The 21,214-nt window shown below is 39.8% G+C and overlaps 1 protein-coding gene across 2 annotated transcripts; it reads right to left on the bottom strand.

The window, feature by feature from the left end:
* Nucleotides 1-397: 397 nt before the first annotated feature.
* LOC139959389 (gamma-adducin-like) lies at nucleotides 398-17,231 on the bottom strand. Of its 2 annotated transcripts, none has more exons than XM_071956959.1 (5): nucleotides 12,985-17,231; nucleotides 11,814-12,128; nucleotides 10,531-10,640; nucleotides 9,596-9,688; nucleotides 398-4,467 (listed from the first exon to the last, which is right to left on the bottom strand). In XM_071956959.1, the coding sequence occupies exons 1-2, from the start codon at nucleotides 13,006-13,008 to the stop codon at nucleotides 11,820-11,822; spliced, it is 333 nt and encodes a 110-aa protein (XP_071813060.1). In that variant the 5' UTR covers nucleotides 13,009-17,231; the 3' UTR covers nucleotides 398-4,467; nucleotides 9,596-9,688; nucleotides 10,531-10,640; nucleotides 11,814-11,819. The 2 variants fall into 2 exon arrangements, with proteins under 2 accessions (XP_071813060.1, XP_071813059.1); XM_071956958.1 differs by having other exon boundaries at nucleotides 11,712-12,128; nucleotides 12,985-17,230.
* Between the last annotated feature and the right edge of the window lie 3,983 nt (nucleotides 17,232-21,214).

Genomic DNA, 21,214 nt, shown 5'->3' with positions numbered 1-21,214 from the left:
AGCAATGAGGTTTGGCAATCAGGAGGTTCTATGTAAGGTGGGTTTATCATCCAAGAGCAGTCTACAGTTTTCCCATCTGAAATGAGTTTCTAAATTTTATATAAAATGTTGAATTGGAAGCCACCCGTAGTGTAAGTTGTGATCCATACGCCTGTGCGCGGGCTTCTCCCACATTTGTGTTTGGTTAAGCTTTGTAAAAATAACTGCTCATTATTATTATTACAAGGGCCGTGTAACCCCATTCTTATCTTTGGTATGGTTGGAGGGGGTATCTGCATTTGTTGGATGTGTAGTGCAATTGGACACCAAGATCGATTAAGAAACAGAAAACCACATTTACATAATGTTACAGCTCTGATATAAATCTTTGCTTTATAAGAAACTCAAAGGACAGCCATTTATTTTACCACTCCGTGGAAGCTGGAATCCTTTTTATTTATCAACAGCATACATACACACCATAATTGAATGATAATTAAACAGTAACATAAAAGATAAAAGTACTAAAACTGAAAACATGATAAGAAAATGACATCCCTTGATCAAAGTACAGTGAACTGGAGCCTCTGGAGAGAGATGTATACTAATACAAGCCTTTTAATTAGGTTGTGATATTGTGTGTTCAATCACATCTATAATAATCAACAATGTGGGTAATCATTAATAAGTACTCATTTGAGTGTGAAAATAAAGCCTACAGGTTGTCAAATAATTCATTGTTAACAGTTAGATCATATAGCAAACAGAACAAGTAGCTACAACGGAACGTACTTCCTTCATAAAATATCGCCCCAAGTGTCTTGCAGCATATATTATGTAACTTAATTATACTCAACTATCAGAGTGAACAATAGAGTTAACAACTCTACAGTAAAGGCTACCATTTGAATACTGTACTATTGTTACGCCCTGGGTTGTTCGGGATGCGTGTACCCCGTATTTAGAATGCGCCCAGGGCTACTAAGAATATGTTTTCCCGTTTTGTTTGAATAATTTACCCTGCGATTTGTTGTCCATTCATTCACCATTCCATTTACTTTTGTTTTATTATGCAGGTCTCTTTCGCTCTCCCCGTCGTCTGCCATCACCAGCATTCCAGGCATTCGCTCTTTTATTACGCGAGTTGTTCTGTTTACCGTTTATCTATTGTACTTTCACTTGCTCTCTTTACCTTGTTTAATTAAGACGTTGTTTTTCTTATGTATTTTGTTTTGTGGACACTTAATTTATTTCGTTGAAGTTCGGGCAGAGAACTGGAGACCAGCGGTGAGCAGCACGGCAATTAGAGTATAGTATTATTTTAAAGGCAAGGTTCATTTATTTTAGAGAGCGGGTCCGGGAGTGAGGGCTGACTACCGGGCGCGATTCCTTTTGTATTGTACAACTAATAATTTCCCGTCCTGGTTGGCTTCTTTGCATGTTATAGACTCCGGAGGTAGGGTCAAATTAGGGCTCTCCCCGGAGGTATTGCAGAAGTTAATCGGGGCGGGACCACATTAGGCAGTATTTCTTTAGTCTGCCGTTGGCGCCACGTGTCAGGTATTCACTCTCGTGATTCTTAAGAGCCGTGCTGCCCACGCCCTGGTATGTAGTGTATTTGTTATTTATTTAAACTGAATCTCTGCCCGGAACGTTGTTTGCTTTTATATTTGTGTACGGCAGAAAGTCACTGCCTTATTTTTGTTAAGTGTATGTTTAAAGTTAATTAAGCTATTAAATTGTTGATTTGAGACCCAGTTCTCTTTAACTATATTCTTCTCTCTTTTTTGTGTATTGGTTCAAGCCCTGCTAGCATAAGTCTTCGCCTCCCCCCTTCCCCTGCCCTGACATCAGGTGGCCTCCAGCTGCCTGATTTCCCACGCTACCGCTCGGCTGGGGTACAAGGGCGTTACAGAAATTGGTGTCAGAAGTGGGATTATTTTTGTCACCCCACCTCCCTATTTCAAGTTTGCTGGCAGGGCTTTGGAGCCCCATGGTATTTTGACAATTTAATATCATACCAAGTTTCTTTACCTTTAAGTAAGCCTGGTTTCTGGAAGGAGGCGAGATGGCTGCACGACGAGAGAGCGAGGGGGACTCTGTGGAGAGGCTTATTGCCGAGATAGAGGCACTGGAGAGAGAAGCTGAGGTTTGTCAATTTAATCTTACCAGGGATAGGGATTGGTTATATAATAGGGGTACTTCGCCAGGCAGAGGGGTTCGTAATTCAAATGCCTTAGGTGACTCATTCCGTAAACCTATTATTATGCCAGATAGTTATGATGGGAGAAGAAAGTGGGATCATTAGCTGACTCATTTTACAGTCTGTGCGGAGATTAATGGGTGGACGGAATTAGAAAAATCAAAAATCCTGGTAGCTAAGTTAACTGGGCACGCCCAGGAGGTATATATGGGACTATCATCTACAGACCGTGGTAGTTATGAGACCACTGTAAACGCACTTTCTAGATTTTTTGCTCCAGCAGCCCTGACTAGCGCTAGAAGGGCAAAATTAAGATCTAGAGTACGGGCAGAGGGTGAGACCTTACCTGGGCTGTGCTCTTCAATCCGTCGGGAAGTGATAGAGGCTTATCCCGGCCTTGATATGCGAGCACATGACGAGTTAGCTCTAGAGTCTTTTTTGGGTGCTTTACGTGACAGGGATGCTAGGATCAGTGGCGTAGGAAGGTACTTTTGAGTGGGGGGGCTGAAGATTGATGGCCGGCCTGGGGGAGGGGTCTAAGGGGAGGGGGACCGTTTGCATTTCCAGGTGGTCTCAGATGCAATTTGGTGCAATATAGCACACTTCAACACCCACTCCGTTTTGTAAACTTAATTTTGTATTTTCACCTGGCCTTAGATGCAATTTGATGCTCCAAATGAGATTTTTTTCTCATTTGGAAATGAAAAGGGGTTTTCTGACTTGCGAAGTGGGGGGGGGCGGAATGATACTTCCGCCCCTCCACATTTTTCACTGGGGGGCTGGCACCCCCCAGCCCCCCCCCCCCCGGTTCCTACACCCTTGGCTAGGATTGTTGTTCGAAGGGGTAGACCCAAGACAATAGAAAATACTCTGCATCTTGCCCTTGAGGTGGAGGCTATTGACCAGGCAGAGGGAGTGATGAAACCCCGGCGTTCTGTCTATACTGTTTTGGCATCGTCGGATACGGTTGGCGGAATTACTGAAAGATTGGATAGGCTGGAAGTACAATTGGGAAAAGGTTTGGAGGACAATGCTAGGTTAAGTCAATTTGTTCAGCAAGGTCCGCCAGCGCCACCCCCTTTAACTGGGTCTGGGCCTGGTCCCATGCAGTGTTGGAGGTGTGGGCAGTTAGGTCACATTAGCCGGTACTGTCCCTCTAAGCCAAGTAGACAGGGATCGGGAAACTAGAGTCAGTCGGGGATGAGGGGTGCCCCTCGACTGAGCAAATTGAAGCCCTGCAACGTTTTGGAAATGGGGAGAAGGTCAAGTCAGGGGGAGCTTTGTGTGCAAATATATGTATCTCTAATACCGAGATTGCTTTTTTAGTAGATACTGGCGCTGGTACTACCATCATTAGTGTTCAGACATGGGAGCATTTATGCTCTGCAGGTAATTTGGCTCCACTTACTGAGACGGGAGCCAGTTTTGCCGATGTTGATGGTAGGCCACTCCAAGTAAAAGGTAAATGTAACTTAACCTTCAAATTTCACACCCTGAAGATTCCAGTGCAAGTCCTAGTTGGCGGTATCACTGCCCCTGGTTTACTTGGAATTGACTTTTGAGAACATGAATGTTTGATACAATTGGGAGGTGAACCCCTATTGTTTGTTGGTAGGACCCGCTTAGCTGTTCCTCTTTGTGAGACTCCGCTGGATCAGCCAGTTAGGGTAGCACTGGTTGAGACAGTCTTTATCCCTGCAGAGAGCGAGATTATGGTGTCAGGGGTGTTAGAATTGATGTATGGAGTGCCCCCGGGGAAGCTGAATGGGCCAGGCCTACTGGAAACTAAACCTGGAGTGCCTGAAAGCCGCCATGTTATGGTTGGACTTGCTTTAGTTGATACTTCTAGAAGGACTGTCCCTATTAGACTATTAAATGGTACTTCGAATCCTGTAACATTGTACAAAGGTACCCATGTAGGCATAGTTTCCCCCATTGCCAACGTTGTGGAGGTAGATGAGGTAGAGAACAATTATACCAGTGGGTTACCGGCCGAGATGGAAGATTTGCTCCATCGAAGTGGGGAGGGTGTACCCGATTGTGAGCGTATTCGTTTGAGGCAGTTTTTGCAGGATGACCGTAGTGTGTTCTCTTGCGAAGGTGACCCCTTAGGAAGGATTGGGCTGGTTAAGCATTGCATTGATACGGGTGATGCAACCCCAATCCGACAGCTCTCTAGGAGACTCCCCTTTCATAAACAGGTAGAAGCACAGGCCGAAGTGAATGAGATGTTGACGCAAGGCGTCATTTTTCCTTCTAAGAGTGCGTGGTCCTCCCCAGTGGTTCTAGTGAAAAAGAAAGATGGCTCTTTGTGGTTTTGTATAGACTATCGTAGGTAAAATGACGTTACTAATAAAGACGCCTTTCCATTGCCTAGGATAGATGATAGCTTAGATGCATTATCAGGGGCTAAGTGGTTTTCTACCCTTGATCTAAAAAGTGGGTACTGGCAAGTCGAAATGGACCGTAGAGACAGGGAGAAGACAGCCTTCTCAATGGGTAGTGGTCTTTATGAGTTTAATGTGTTACCTTTTGGATTGTGCAACGCCCCTGCCACTTTTCAGAGATTAATGGAGCAGGTACTTCGTGAGTTACATTGGCAAATATGTCTTATATATATCGATGATATCATAATATATGCCACCACGATAGAGGAGCATTTAGTACGCCTAGGAGAAGTTTTCGACCGATTAAGGGGGCAGGGTTGAAGCTTAAGCCTTCCAAGTGTGACTTGCTCAAAAAGGAAGTCAAGTATTTAGGTCACATTGTCTCTGATCACGGGGTGGGTACCGATCCCAGTAAGATCGAAGTAATCACAGATTGGCCCCCTCCCACAACACGTACTGAAGCAACTAAGGGGATTTCTGGGACTGTGTTCCTATTACAGGAAATTTATTAGGAACTTTGCAGAAATTGCCAGTCCCCTACATGCACTAACAAAGAAAGGCCAAAGGTTTCTGTGGTCTGAGGAGTGTGAAGAACGATTTCAGACTCTGAAATCTAAACTGATGACAGCTCCCGCATTAGCCTACCCAAATTTTAGTCAGATGTTTATCCTTGATACTGATGCTAGCAATACAGCAATAGGGGCTGTGTTGTCTCAGACCATTCGGGGTGAAGAACATCCTGCGGCCTATGCCAGTCTTACGCTAAGCAGTAGTGAAAAGAAGTATTCCATAACACGTAGAGAAATTCTTGCTGTTGTAACTTTTATTAAGAATTTCCGCCACTACCTTTATGGCAGGAAATTTTTGTTACGCACGGATCATGGCTCCCTCCGTTGGTTGTATAACTTTAAATCCCCCGAGGGTCAGGTAGCTAGGTGGCTGGAAGTGCTGGGCACATATGATTTTCAGATAGAAACTAGGCCTGGCAGAGTGCATGCCAATGCAGACGCTTTGTCGAGAAGTGATCCCCCCATGGTGCATTCCGGAGCATTGCCTGCCAACCCTCCGAAAGAGACCCCAGGGTTATGTAACATAGTTACGGCGGACTCTAATTAGGTTGAGAGCTGTACCAAGGAGCAGCTCAGGGGGTACCAACTAAAGGATAGTAATATTGGGCCAGTGTTGAATTGGAAGGAGAGTGGTTCTCGTCCTCCCTGGGAGCAGATTAGTGGGTTAGATAGGGCGGCAAAAGCTTACTGGGGCCAATGGGACCTGTTAAGCACACTATCTTCTAAATGAATGGAAACAGTTAAAAAGATAGTTCATACTGTTCCAGTCTTTGATACACTGTGTATGAAACCGGTGGGGATTATAAAGGTAGGTTTTACACGCTTCACCATGATGTAAGAAATATAAGGGTAATAAAAGGAATATCATACCATCAAAGAATATATAACATTAACTCAAAGGTCACTGTACATCTTGTCCTTTGATGTTAAAGTCTCACTATGCATTCCATCTGGACGGTCTGAATAATAATGTTTTGGAGGTTTCTATTCTCGCTCGTTCTCTGAGATTCAGCCAAAATATTTGGCAAACAATGCACCTACAAGATTGTCTGCTTATTAACTACACAATGGTACCAAACTAGGGTTAGGGAACAGTTTGTTCGTGTTTATAATGGAAGGCATAATGGGGCTTTATACCTAAATATCACATGAAAGTAAGTACAAACAATGAAGGATATTCATCAGAACACAACTACGAGGCAAGTTATAAAACCAACCGATTTACTCAGTTTTGAAATGTAAGTAAAAACAGAGGAGCTGTGTGCTATTCATGACCAACATTTTTGTTTGTGTTTACGTCGTATGAAAAACTCAAAATACCCATATCCGAATGGATTTAAAGAAAAATTGATACCATAGAAAATAAGTTGAGTCGGGTCAAGTAGCTACTAGATAGTTCCCTAAAAACACTTTAAAGAGTTTTACTTCAGCACTGTCGAAATGGGTGCAATTAGTCTGTAAATATATGATGCTTGGCATGGCAAAACATGGATGGGACAGATATTGAGACTTTCATATTTAGAGAGGACAGAAACAAACAAACAAGCAGAGACTTAAAGTTGAATCCAGATGTCCTTTTATCACTGAATGGAGAATCGGTTGAGAGAGCATTTCAGAGACGAAGCCTGAATTGAAAGCTAAAAGATCAATCAATTTTGTGAAGTAGCATTTAACGTACTACACTTTTCATTCAATTCTAATTACCACCAGGTGAAGGCAATATTATGCAATATTTCTGTACGAAACCCTTGGTGTATTTCTCCCCCTCCGACCCACGCCCAAAGAGGTGCAACTTCACATGGCTAATTAGCCTGATCACCTCTGTCCCTTCTGCTATATGAAAAGTCAAGTAAGACATCTTGATCCTCTCTTACATTTGATCTTTCTGTGGTTTTAAGAATTTTGCATATTTTAAATATTCAGGGTGGCATTTAACCCCCCACTTCCCCACACCCATCACCCTTCACCACCAAGAAAAATGAAAATGGATGAAGTAAACAGGGTGAGAGAGAACTTCAGTTGCTACTGATGTTTGTTCTAATAATGTCCTCATAGATAATACAGAAACCTCAAGTCTGCAATATAAATCCACCGTGACAAAATGATGATATTTCGGTTGCTTTTATTCCCAAGATGCGCTATTGTCCTTGTTTTGTTATTAAATTTATTTCCTATTCCTGTTGGCCTGGTTACATACTGTCACGAGAATCCGACAGTGGCGCATCCTGGTCGACCGAGTGGGGAAGGAAACCAAAACTTGCAACAACATCAACGACAACGACAGAGTAAATACAGACTTGTGACACGTTGTGACAAGTTGTGACAACGTCACAGCAAAATCACATCATTGTAGCAAATGCCCAAAAAGATGGCTGAATTAAGAAAGAAAACAGTTTCTCCTTTCTCCCCTCTTTTTGGTCGAGGCAACATCGTAGTTTGGAGAGAAAGTCAAGCAATTTTGGGGGATCTAGTTTAAGGAGATTGAAGAATGACAGGGTTTAAAGGTGACATGCACTACTGTAATTTGACTAAAAGTGGAGCTATATTCCATGCAGGCAATTTAGATTAAAGGAGCACTTTTTTCCAAATTTTTTTTGTTTTAAACTGTTTGTTAGTCGAACACTAAAACTAGAAACAGTAAAAACATGGTAAAGACTAACGCTAACAGCTAATATGGACATAGTCGGAGGTTAAAACTTCCTCTTTGTGTAATTTCTATCATTTGCACATCGATTATGTTCGTATTTGATATGGAATACATGGTTTGGTGTTTTATTGAGATTTTTCAAGCTGAATGCTACTTTAACTGAACAATAAACATAGAGTCTGGCAGGATCAGAACCGATGCTTTCAGAAAATCTGGCAAATCTAAAATAATATTCTTTGAGAATCTCTTGGGTATTAATTCTCTAAACTATAGTTTCATTATGAAATTATCTTCTTGTATTTTTTTTCTTTCTGATGTTCAGCAAAGATACACACATTACCATAAAAACATTTTTTCATGCAAAAAAGGGTGAAAGTGAAGCTTACGAAAACAATATCACTTCAAAAATAAATTCAAAACAAAACACTCAATTGAAAAGTAAACAAAAGCTGCAGGCAAGTCTTTCAAACATGTGTCTAGTCAAACCAATCCGAAAACAACTGCAATTTGGGGGGTGGGGATAGGTGGGGGTAGAGGTTGGGTAGAACAGCACTGATCAAACCGAGTTCACCAACAAAAGTAAAGCAAAGCATTGATTTATGACTCACATAAAAGGTGACATGATTTCTACACTTAAAACCAATCACTTTGTGTAATCATTAATGAAGAATATCAAAACAAGCCATAACTGAAAGATATTTGTTTCCGAGTAAGCTGGCTTCAGTAAGTTGAGATTGATCAATTAATTCGATCTTATCAATGGAAGTTTGTTCAACCTATTGATTTTAACATGAAGTGCAACTCCAGTGGCATGTCCAATTACTAGCTTCAGTGTCAATTTACTCACACATTTTACTGGGTGGAGTGCAGGGGTGGTGGGAGGAGGGCTAATATCTCAACTTTTCCCTGTAGCTCATGTACTTTCTTGTGGTACATTCACTGATATTACTTACATAGAACCTAACGGCAGGAATGTGGAGACCATCCGTCATTTTCACCACACTTTAATAAGTACACATGAATCGTATCCTAACGACTGTCACACCAGGCACATTGATAAAACAAAATTGCCCCCCCCCCTTCCTTTTATTTTCTCTCTTTCTATTACTTAGTGCTTGTTTTGGATTAATGATGAAGATTTTTACAATTTTTCTAAGCAAGGATACTTAAGTCTTTGGCAGCCCATTGGTAGGTGCGGTCAAGATAATGCTTAATCAAATAACATAAAAATAAGTGTTGGGATTGGGGGATAGGCCAGCCAAGCTATTACCTAACTACAGACAGAAAAAAAAAGACTTTCTATTCTTAAGTAAACTGGTACCTTGATCAAACTTTACCATATTATTAGATCTTGATCAATGTTTACAATATTATTAGAGGGTCATCGGGCTGATACAAGTGGTTTACTCTCGAACCAGTGTAAAAGCTTCAATGAAACAGGACACTGTTGTGCTGGTATGAGACGTGTTAGAACACAACAGGTAGCGAGGGCGCTTTATTCTGTCCTTGTCTACAGTAGCATACCCGTACAACTGCTATATAACCCTACACCAACTTATTACGGTCTTGTCCATGAAACAAAAAGCCTTATCAGCTGACATACTACTGAACTTAGTCGGTATACTTTATACTAGTATGCAAATCATAAACAATCTATAAACAGAAATAGGTGGGTGGCTCTGCTCTTCATAATCTAAAACAAGAGATATCCTTTAAGAATGTGGACTTAATAGATAAATGCAGAGGGGGTGGGGGGTGGGGAGAAGAATGGAAGGTAGGGGGGCCAGAGACAAGGAAAATTCCAACGCACCTGTGTTCTGCAAGCATCTCCATAAGTTATACCTGCCAGAACTTCAGAGATGGGTCCAGGGTGTGTCTTATCCCCAAAACGCTCTTGCCTAATCTGAAATTCAAAGAGTAGACAACATCCTCGTTGGTAACATTATAACACTTCTATTCATAGTCTCTCTGCCATTAAGGATGAGGCATTAAAAATTCATGCCTTTTGCCACCGCGGTCCTGGCACCAGCTGCAAGGAGCATGTGGCATGAGTGCTAAATGCCTCGTTCTGTTGGATGCAGGTGTGACCTCATCAAATTTTCATTTCTGGGTAATATGGTTACGGAAACTTCACCGGCAGACACTCTTTGGGACATCTATCAAAGATGTCAGAATGACAGAACACATAACATAGCACTAAGAAGACACATAACATAACACTAAGAGGACATTGAAGAGTGATACTAAGGAGGAGAGATTTAAGAATGTTTAAAGTTCTCACAGCAAATTTTTGAGGCTGGCTAAGGGTCTGCTGTGTGTAAAATGATCCTGGGTGGGAAGGGGGTCGGGGGCGTGAGGAAATATACACCCACCCGCTTCAACCTACCATAAAAATACAAAAGTAGTAAATACCACATCTTAAAAAACTTTCTTGGGTGAACCCTCCCTACATGTGGAAATGGCTCCCTAAATGGGGAGTCCGCTCCCTCCAAGGGGAGAACCCTACCTACGTGCGGAGTCCGCTTCAACGAATCCAGGGCAACACCCACTGATACACTTTTACATTATCTTTTTTTTTTACCACTTTTTCTATAACATACCAGATACATCATTCACTCCTCGGAAGACCGAATTAGGGGAAAGGCGAAAAAATGGGAAAGAAGTGAGAGGAAGGAGAAAGTGGTGACAAATAACAAAAATAAAACAATCAATTAGAAATAACAGTGTATAACGTCATCAACGTACAGTTTAACCTTCTTCTTGTACTCCTTATGACCTTGTCCCTGTCTTGCAAACTGTTGTGGATCGGTGATAGCGCCTGCATCACCACTCTTGGGGTCCTTGTCACCTACCCACTGTGAAAAATGTAACCAGAGAGAAGAGTTACTGGGTTTCCATTTGGCCTGTTTCCTACAAGATTTCTAACCGCAGGAGCGTAGCCAGGGGGCGAAGGGGGAGACCGCTCCCCCCCTCAATTTTTTTTTTGTATTTTTTTTTTATGATATGGAAGTTTTATAGTAGCTGTTATAAGAGGTTTTAATATCATTAACTGTGTCTGAATTTTCGAAACTTCCCTGACCAACATTCTTCATCATACTTCCCTCTACTCGTGCAATTTTGACAGGTCTGTTAGGGGTTGAAGGTTTTTTTTCTATATATTGGTTGTCCATAGATGATATTTTGTGCAACATTATGGGCATGTTTGAAGTGAATTTTTTATTCAAATTCTAAACAAATAATGGGCTTTAAAACCTTGAAAAGTGGGGCTGACGGGTATTTTGGGCCGTTACGTAGTATTACCTACAAAAGCAATGATCCACAGGAGATGCAATGAGGTCCAACATGATGTGTGACTGGTGTCAATCTTAAAATAGGTAATGGATGGAAAAAAAAACTATTTGGAAAAAACTTGGTTCTCAGGCAAAAGTGTACATCTGGTTGGTCATTTTCAAGCCTGAGAAGTGCCATTTTCGGTGATCTGGGGGCTATCAAAACCAGAAATTTTCTTGTACGCTGCTTGCCAACCGATGGTGGCGCTCCGCTTAGTTAGTAATATACAAAATATCACAAAGCGCGAGAACAATTTGGGGGATGAAAGTTGCTACGCACCTGCACCCAAGCAAATGTACCCCATCAATATTTGAAACAAATCACCGCCCCGGATCACATTAGATAGATATTTATAGATAGATATTTATTCAGCCAATCAAAGGATGACTAACATTGTCCAGAATGGTGACAATCCCGCCTCCCCCTCCCCCCAACAACCCTTCTATCCTTGTTCTCCCTCTGAAAAGATCAAACATTTGCTAAATAAATAGCAAACAAACAAAGGATGACTAACTTCTGATAATTCCATCTGTAGGACATTTTAGATTTATATTTTTTGTTTCTGGAAAGTGCTAAAATCAAAACATTTTCATCACCTTGGCAAGTGCCTCTTTGATGTCTTGAATTGTCAAAGTCCCCAAATTGCCCAAAATTAAGGATTGTGTCGGGTGATTCTGTCAAACAGATGATGTGCCTACCACCAATTACATGTCACTACTACTCAGGTGTATCTTTGTCTTGTAGCCCTCGTCTTCCCCTTCCTCTCCCCAGTTGGCGTACTCTTGGGCTACCTTCACCTTGGAGTATGTGTTTGGCGTGTTCAGCCATTTCGTCTTCTCCTCTGCCTGCCTCCTGTTCAACATCTTGATCGGTGACTCGTATCTGCTCTTCTCAAATTTGTTGTCGTAGATGTAGATGAAGTTGGTGGAGGCGGCTGGGTAGGCGACGTCGCTCTTGGGCTTCAGTTCGTGTCTCACAAACGGCTGGCCGTACACGTTGCCTGTTATGTAACCCTGTAACAAATTAAAAAGTTCCTGTGATCAAATTTTTGTGCTGGTTGCAGATCTAAGTCACTCTTACATCTAACATCAGCAGCACAACATTCCTCCATCTTTGCTGTTTTACTTATGAAATGATTACATATCAAGTCTTCCACAAGTATCTCTTTGAAAATCTCACACATTCGCTGTCTTTGGTGCATTCAGGACAAACTAATTGGAACATTCCGTTTCTATGCCATTTCCATGAAATATTGCACAATTTTGGATGCAGGTGATCTTGAAAATAGTTTCAAAATGGGTGGGGTGTGCAACAGATCACATGGGGGAGCTTCATGAAGTTCCCCAAACCGATAAAGTATCGATTATGTTCAATAGCGTATGAAACCATTCTGATTATTAAGTCAAGAGCTTGCCAATACTATATATTTATATATATATATATATATATATATATATATATATATATACATATATATATATATATATATATATATATAGTGAATCTAAGAGAGTATCAAGCTGTAACAATTAGAGTTTCAAGTAAGACACAAATCAAATCGAATGGTGTATCCAACCATCCTGATACGTCACAGCTGTTTACTTTGACTGAACGAAGCTACCTGCTTATCCACACTGACTTCCTACAACTCACTTCTCACTGAATTATCTCACTTAATAAAGCGTATTAGCTTGGTACACATATGATCAAAAACCTCATACGTTAACTAGCGACGCCATCGGTTGGCAATTAGCATAGTAAATGCTAGCTATGTTTGCCCAGATCTTTAAATGCAAATAAGGCTAGTTGGTCTGCTGCACAGACGTTGCAGGCCAAGTGAGTTGGAATTTTTGCATTTTGAAATCTTACCATATTGTCCAAATGTCTCATCATGGCTTCAAACTCCAGTTTACCGACCTTCAGTTTGTGTCCTGTCTCACTGACCCCACCTGCGTCCTTGGCAGTTGCTTCGCCGACCTTGTCTCTGACTTCATCCGGTAGGTGGATGACATTATCCAGGCCTACGGCATGTATATGTCACGAATAATTAGCATACGGTAAAGCGTTTGAATGCAGTTTGTTGCTACATTATCGAACACAAGTCTTACGAGCGACTCTTTTAATCTCTCTTATTCCTCCTTTGTCGTTTCTCGTTGCCGACTTTGCTCTGCTGGTCCTAACACTACTAAGGAGATTCTTATATTTGTCATCTTGTATATGCCATCCGAAGAATGAAACTCAACAATTTCATATAAGAGGACGACAAAATCGTACATGATTTGCCGAAGAAACCATCCGTTTGGCATTTATGCTTCAAAAATACAAGACCCACTAAAGAGTCGTTTTTAGCTTAAATCTGGTTTGAAATTTCGTCCTTTTGATGAAACCTTTGAATCCTTCTCAATTGAAGCATTTTGTCTTCCATCTCTCTGTCAAGGGACAAAAGAGCTAAATACTGCCATTACAGAACAAGCACAGAAATGCACTTCTCCTTCAACAGGCAAATATTTGAGCCAACTGTCTGTCTGGGCAATAATACTTTATTTGTTCCTATCCAACAAAATTGTTTTGTCTGTCAACAAAACTGGACCAAACTTGGCTATTTGATTATTTGCTCTTTAATGAACAAAAAGATGTCAACTTCTCTATGGTGGATATAACCAATGCCTGGATTCTGCAAAGCACCTTGATAGCAAACAGGCAAAAGCATTATGTACAATATGTATGAGGTACAATAGAAGCATTGTAACACTATCAGGAAAACGGATGTTTGTGTTTATAAGCCTCTTCTCCAAACGATTTGATACAGAATCCTGTGGACGCCTGCGGGCACAAGCTGAGCTCATCAAACTTACAAAGACCCTCAGGAGCATCCCAGCTTTCCTTTCATGATGTTAGTGTCATCACATTAGTATTTATAATACGCTTTCTGGCCAAGGTGAAGTGCACAGGCACGGCAGTATTTGAATATACCGCGGAGGATTGAAAACTGAAGCCTTTCCAAAATCTCATCGATCATATTCATAGACTTACTGTTTTAGTATTCTGTGCTTAATACTCCCTTTTGAACAGATATTTATTCCTCTTGAATTTTATTCAACTTTTATTAGCAGATTGAATTTGAGTTCGCAGAAATAAATGTTTCAGTTTTTGAGTCGGACTAAATTTGTTCCAGTCCTTGCAGCCCGACTGAACTTTATTAACATTAGACTGAAACTTGGAAGAAAATAAATTTTATCCCACAGCGATAGGCCTAGGCCTAAATATCCAATAATGGATGTTCAGAACTTGCTGCAGTTATCCAAGAATATGGAAAATATTGTTGACCCATCGAAGAAGACCAAGCCTAAAAAATGTGTTATTTATTGGATGAAAGATCAACAAGTTAGTACAGAGTCGGTGATGGACAAAGAAAATGCAACTGAAAATGCAGTCTGCTTGATAAAGTGGAGAGGAAAGCGGCCGTATTCTAGAAAAATCATCAAAATAAGTGGTATGTTGACCTTTTTTCTGTTTCATTTCTATGTGTAATCATATGAAACTTTCTGACAGTGGCACAATAACCAAGATCAACTTCTAATTTTATCCTGTCTTGTGCAACGATAAACAGCATATTTGCAGTTAATAAAATTAATAATCAAATTAAAATAAGACAAGGCTACATGTGTAGAATATTTCTTGTTTAGGCCTAAACTTATAAGGTTACTACAGTTAAGCTTATTCTTATGGGTGCATGGGGCAATACCTATGTTTGGTAATTATTTGGACATTCAGTACTTGGATTAGTTTCCTAGTTTTACCTAGTCAAACTTCACGTTCAAGTCTGACGTTTCTCTTACCGTACTACAGAGATTTTACTTACCATTGAAATAGCGTTATAAAAATGCAAAACATTTGAGTGTTGGGCATGCAGGGTTTAATGTGATTACATTTCTGTTTTTCATATGTGGTTATATGCAATGGCCAAATTTTTTATCATTTTAATAATTATTACAGGGGGGGAGGGCTAGTAAGGTTATATATAAACTTTGTGACATGTTGTAAGACATGTGTAAACATGCTTGCTTGCAAAAAAAGTGGGGTCTAAAGCCACCCATCTCTCCCTCGCGTTGCGACGTCCATTATGCACTGAATATTATATATTATATTTTCCGTTTCTGGTGGGTGGTTATTGTGCCAATGTATATTTGTGCCCTATCATTATTAATTATTTCTATTTGTTTTATGTTCAGAGTACATTCACAGTACGTGTGGCAGAAACCAGTGGACAGAGCCACAGCCACAAGAGATGAACAAACGGTTTGCATACAAGTGCATGAATGCTACAAGAAAGATACATGAAATTGAAGAAGCTGTATTTTATTTTTGTTTTGTTTTGTAATTTTATAGTTGTTGCATAAAAAAGGAGACTTCAGAATTCTGGTTATTCTCATTATTTGTTTGGAGAGTTTTAATCAATAACTAGGACAACAAGCTGGCCAAATTCCTAACTCTCCTTACTTGGAACTGATTAGCATACAAGTATTCAATAAGTATTTGAGTAAGTATTCAGAAACCTGTTAAGCCTTCATAAAATAACTAATTAGCATACAAGTATTCGAATACTAGCGAATAAGTATTCGAGTAACTATAAGTATTCGTCAGAGCCAAATTATTTAAATGAGCGAATACTTATATGTAAATGAGCTAAGTATTCAAATAGCTATTCCAAATCTACTCGAATACCTATTCGAATACCTATTTGAATACCTATTTGAATACCTAACAGGTATTCGAATACTTCACTCATTTACATATTTTGGCTCTGAGGAAGGCTTATAGTTATTCATATTAGTATTGGAATACTTATTTTGTACTGTGTGTTATATGGTAAATTTTCTGAATACTGAGGAAATCTTTGAATACTTTTTGAATACTTATCGAATATATTTGTGTAAGGTAAGGGTGGCTTTATTAGAAAGCAGATAATCCGCTTTGTAACGACCATTATTTGTTACCCAGACTCGACAAAAAAAACCACACACACACCGATTGATAAAATTGTAGGTTGACAAAACCCAGACAACCAGCTCTTGATGCTGCAGGGAGAAGAGAGGACCAAGTACTCCCATTCCTGCCCATCAACACCCCCCACTTCCCCCACCACTTGTAATCCCAACCCACTAGTAAAGTGTGTTGCTGAACCTTCAAGACAAACAAATAGAAAACTCAATTATGACTTTCATAAAAGATCTCTAAGTGAGATTTTTCCCACAGTTTCAACTGGTAGCTTTTCTAAGGATTTACAGTAGCCAAAAGACCCTGGATTCCAAGGTCAATAATGAAACACATCTCCCAGGTGGGTAACCTTGCCCTTGGGGTCAGACATCAAAAAGAATATTATGGGAATTTTATCGATGAATGTCAACATTATTAGTGCCCATACATGTTAGAAAGCAAACATCTCCCTACTATGCCTTCATCTAAATCCATAAATCCGATTTGGAGTCGGCAAGTCGCATCAAGACTAGCAATTATTCCAGTCAAACATACTTCTTCAACCGCTGTTCTTTTCGTTTCATGGAGCAGGCTTTGCTATTGCAGGTGACTTTCTGCTGTTACTCAGAGCCTAGTTTGACTCGGAGAAAAGCAAACAAAAGTTTGTACAGAAGCAGAATCTTCAGAGGTGGAGAGAGTTAGAAGAGTGTAATGACTACATATTGATACAGAAGTAGACTACGCTAATGGCAAAATCAAGTTCCGTGTAGGCTAGGAGATACAATCATTCCCAAGACAATAAAAATTCCAAATTGATTATATTGTTTGGAAACAGTTTGAAAATTTCAGATAACTTTTCTCAGAGGAGAGGGTCATAACAAAGATTAACTCAATCCATACCATTTACTTTGTGTTTGGAGTTGACTAATCTTGTCCATTTTCATCCCTCAACCCCCTTACCCCATTCCCGGCTCTTTAGAAAACAGCTTAAAAAAGGAAAACTCTGTAAATTTCACAGGTCTCGAAAATATTCTGAAATGGAGGAGAATGAACAAACTGTAATATAACCAGAGAACATTTGGCCTCACACTGCTAAGTTTTACAAGCAATCCGACCACGTTGGACCAAGTCCAGCTAATTCTTTACCTGTATCTCGCATGCTGCTACACAGTTGAGGGATAGGAAGTACGCCTCCTCTATGGACCCACCACAGCAGACGATACCATGGTTATGCAAGAATAGGATCTTGTTTTTGATGATTTGATCCTCCTGTTCCTCCTCGACCACGATCCCCGTGTAGTCATAGTGTAGAGATCTCACCACAAATCAAGGCTTCTTGACTCATCGACAAAAGGCCACACTTCATAGTTGAGACCTGTCAAGATTCAAAGCAAAAAATTCAAAATCCTCCATATTCTATGACATCTTTGCTTTTAAAGATTTGCTTTGGTCAACAACTTGCAGGAAGGGTAATGCTAGGCAAACATATTGAATATTCAAAGAACATTTAAAAATCCTCCATAATCTATGACATCATTGCTTTTAAGGTAGTTTTTTTTTTTTTTGTGGTCAGCAAATTTATAAAGCCAACTGGGTATTAATCAAAACAAATCGAAATGTGACAAGTCAAGCTAAAGATGTTAAACAAAATGATCAAAATCCAAGTAAAGAAAAAAGGAACCTGCTCTAAGAATCATGAAAGTAATTATAAAGGTGGATACTCACAGCAGCGGCTGCCGAAGTGTGCACATGTTAAATGCATTTAGTACATGGTGTGGATTTATTATTACTATTGCTTTCGCAGACTTTTAACTTTGAACACTATCTATCAATATGTAGCAACTGCTTTGAAGTTGATGAGAAAAACATCTTTTGGCCGAGAAGCATCCAACATTGGGGTTATTCCACTCATCTCCAGAAGTTATCTGTTGATCCAAAAAAAATCCCTTAGTTCATTTTTGCCTTTAAATAAAACAGTGAGTGACTTAATTAATTAGATTACACAAAAGAAGGCAAAACTATATCAAGAAAGACAATTGATCAAGTTAGCCATTAGCTAGCATTTGAAAGCAGTAGAGAAGACCAGCATATGCAGAGAAGTCTCCTAGATAATTGAAACAAACACTGTTGTTCTATAACTCTATAAACACTACCTGGCAATTGATTGGACATTGTTTATATGTAAAGGATTGGGTGGTTAGAGGAGTCTGGTTGCGACATCCAAAGGGGGGGGGGGGGGAGATATAGTATGGCAAGGGAAGGCAGAACTCAGTTTTTCTCTTTAAGCGCTGGTATTTTGTTCCCCACTAGCAAGCTCTACATCAAAAAATAGGAGGAAAAGGAAAACAAATGTGTAATAAACAATGCTTGATAAAATCATAAACTAGCTTTTAAATGTTGGAACACTCCTTTAATGCTCAGAAAATATTAAAGAGTGAATGGCTTCTTTAATATTAAGGAGTAGAAGGCTCTTTTAAATGCTTATGCCATGCAACCCACAATGCTTCTCATGTCAAAAATTAACCTTCTATTCTAAAAATCATGGCTATAACCGACATATGATAAAAAAAAATAAGATATAAAATCTTAAATTTGTCCAAAATCCATAACTATCTAAAAAAATATTTGCTTTGTCAATAGATGATAAAGGGAATCAATACAGCTTATTTATTACAACTCTAAGTGTGCATATGACCAACTAATCCCAATGCCATGGAATACTATTATGTACCAACGCCAACAACAATATGAACACAACAGTTACCTTTATCATACACATGGACACGGCCATCTTATACTACAAAAACTTGTGATAAAACTGAGGGCGTACTGGCAAATACTGCAGAATATGTACAACCTATCTAGCCTTATGCTGTCTACCAACAGAAATCACCTACAACATAAAAATGAAATGCAAGCAAATATGAATACTTGTAACGTCTTCTGTCACATACTGAAATAATTATTGGATCTAGTACAGTAGTAGCAGGCATATCACATAATATAATACATGCTTGGACCTAAGATCTTTAAAAAGTGAGGAACAAACTTACCTGATTGTACCTGGTCTCCATAGCTGCCCTCAGCATACACTGCAAACGTACATTTTCTGCAACACCTAACTTCACGTCAAACTACAAAAAAAGCATCATATCAGTCAAAATCTTAGAAAAGTTACAAATGAAACATGTTATTACCTCATAGAGCTTTTGATGATAAACTGACGCAGGGAAAGTTAATTAAAAATAACAAATTTTTGGGGATATATACATAAATCTTAGGTTTCGTGTATAAACTACATTGTCAATGGTCCTGACCACAAACTTTTTCAGGTTCCTTACCCGCAACTTCCTGGAGTTTTGAAGGCTGAAATTGCAAATAAACTAGTGCATATCCCTACACCAGTTTGAAGGGTCACATTGCAAATAAATTAATGCATATCCCTACACTAGTTTGGAGGGCTGAAATTGCAAATAAACTAGTGCATATCCCTACACTAGTTTGGAGCGCTGAAATTGCAAATAAACTATTGCATATCCCTATAACTAGTTTGGAGTGCTGAAATTGCAATTAACTAGTGCATATCCCTACACTAGTTTGGAGGGCTGAAATTGCAATTAACTAGTGCATATCTCTACATATAAATAGACCTATCAAAAAGCCCAATCCTTGAGATCAATTTTAAGTTGGTCTGACTTCATTAAATCAAAAAATTGGATAACCAACCGTTATTGGATAACCAACCGTCAACCTGTTGACACTGTTCCTTGAGGAGCTCTTATATATTCTACTCTCTAATGATCTCCGAGGTTAAATAGAGTGTGGTTTTCACTACATCTTGCAAATTGTATTATTTGAGACACTAATTGAGACAACATTTAGCAGAAAATTTTATTTTGTTCCAATTTTGGAATACTTTTTCTGCTGGAGATCTCGGCAACGACGTCCTGCGACGTTCGTTAGCCTACAAGATTGTTAGTATGGATTCTGCGACAGTGGAGAAATTAAAGGAGTGTAGCATCAGAGTTGCCGACAGTTCATATAAAGATACTGAGATTTTGTATGCTATCATGAATGATGTTGGTAGAGATGGAATTGCAAGTTGTGTGAAATCTTTAGGATGCTGGATTATCACATTAAAAGCAAAGGAACAAGCTGATCTTACTGTATTTTGGACAGTGGACTCCTCATGAATGGGAATCAGTTTCTACTGGTGTCAACAGAACGTTCCTAACTGTTAGTGTTTTCGGAGTACCTTCATTCATACAGGGCGAAGATCTAACAGGAAAACTTTGTGAGTATGGGTGTAAAATAAGAGGCGAATGGAAAGGAAAGACCTTCCCCAGATTCCCAAATATCGGGAACGGAATACGATATGTACAGTTAAAACTACCTGAAGAACACAAGAGCTTGCCTTACGCAATTAGAATTAACGGGATTAATATGAACTTAACGCACAATGGTCAAACTAAAGTATGCAATTTGTGTTTGGAAAGCGATCACATCAGGAGAAACTGTCCTAACTACAAATGTTAAGTTTGCGATGTCCAAGGGCACCGGGAAGCTAATTGCCCAAAGGTCAGATGCTTTAAATGCCAAGAACGTTTGAAGAGTATCGCCATGACAACACAGACACTGGCTCGACCCTAGATACACATGAAAACGAAACACAATATCAGTCTGAGGGATAAGTCACTGGGTCGGTTGAACAGGACGATCACGCGCTATTCACGAGGTCAGGGCACAGAAATCCGAACAAAACACGGATTCAACAGCAAAGAAGAACAATAATGCGAAATCCAGACACCCGAGTAATCCTAACCAGGAGTTAAAGAAAACCCACCAACAACAGCGAACTGAACAAAAGACGACATTGCCAACACAAAAAGTAGTAGAACAACGGAGAACACAACCGGAGACTGGATCTCAGCAGATGGAGGGGGCAAGCACACAAGGGGGAAACATCCAACCCCACAAAAGGCAAATATCCCTAGACGAAGACGGCTTTCAAACTATCAGACTAAAGAAGAAATCATTTATTCCTAATCTCAGCAGAGCGAGAAATGTCAGAACAAAGGATTCTTCGGCCGAACCTATGCAAAGATGATGGCGTTCATGTTAT

The sequence above is a fragment of the Apostichopus japonicus genome, chromosome 19 (assembly GCF_037975245.1).
Source record: "Apostichopus japonicus isolate 1M-3 chromosome 19, ASM3797524v1, whole genome shotgun sequence".
NCBI classification, from domain to species: domain Eukaryota; kingdom Metazoa; phylum Echinodermata; class Holothuroidea; order Aspidochirotida; family Stichopodidae; genus Apostichopus; species Apostichopus japonicus.
The sequence above is the reverse complement of the archived record's forward strand: the minus strand, read 5'-3'. Positions and strand labels throughout refer to the sequence as shown.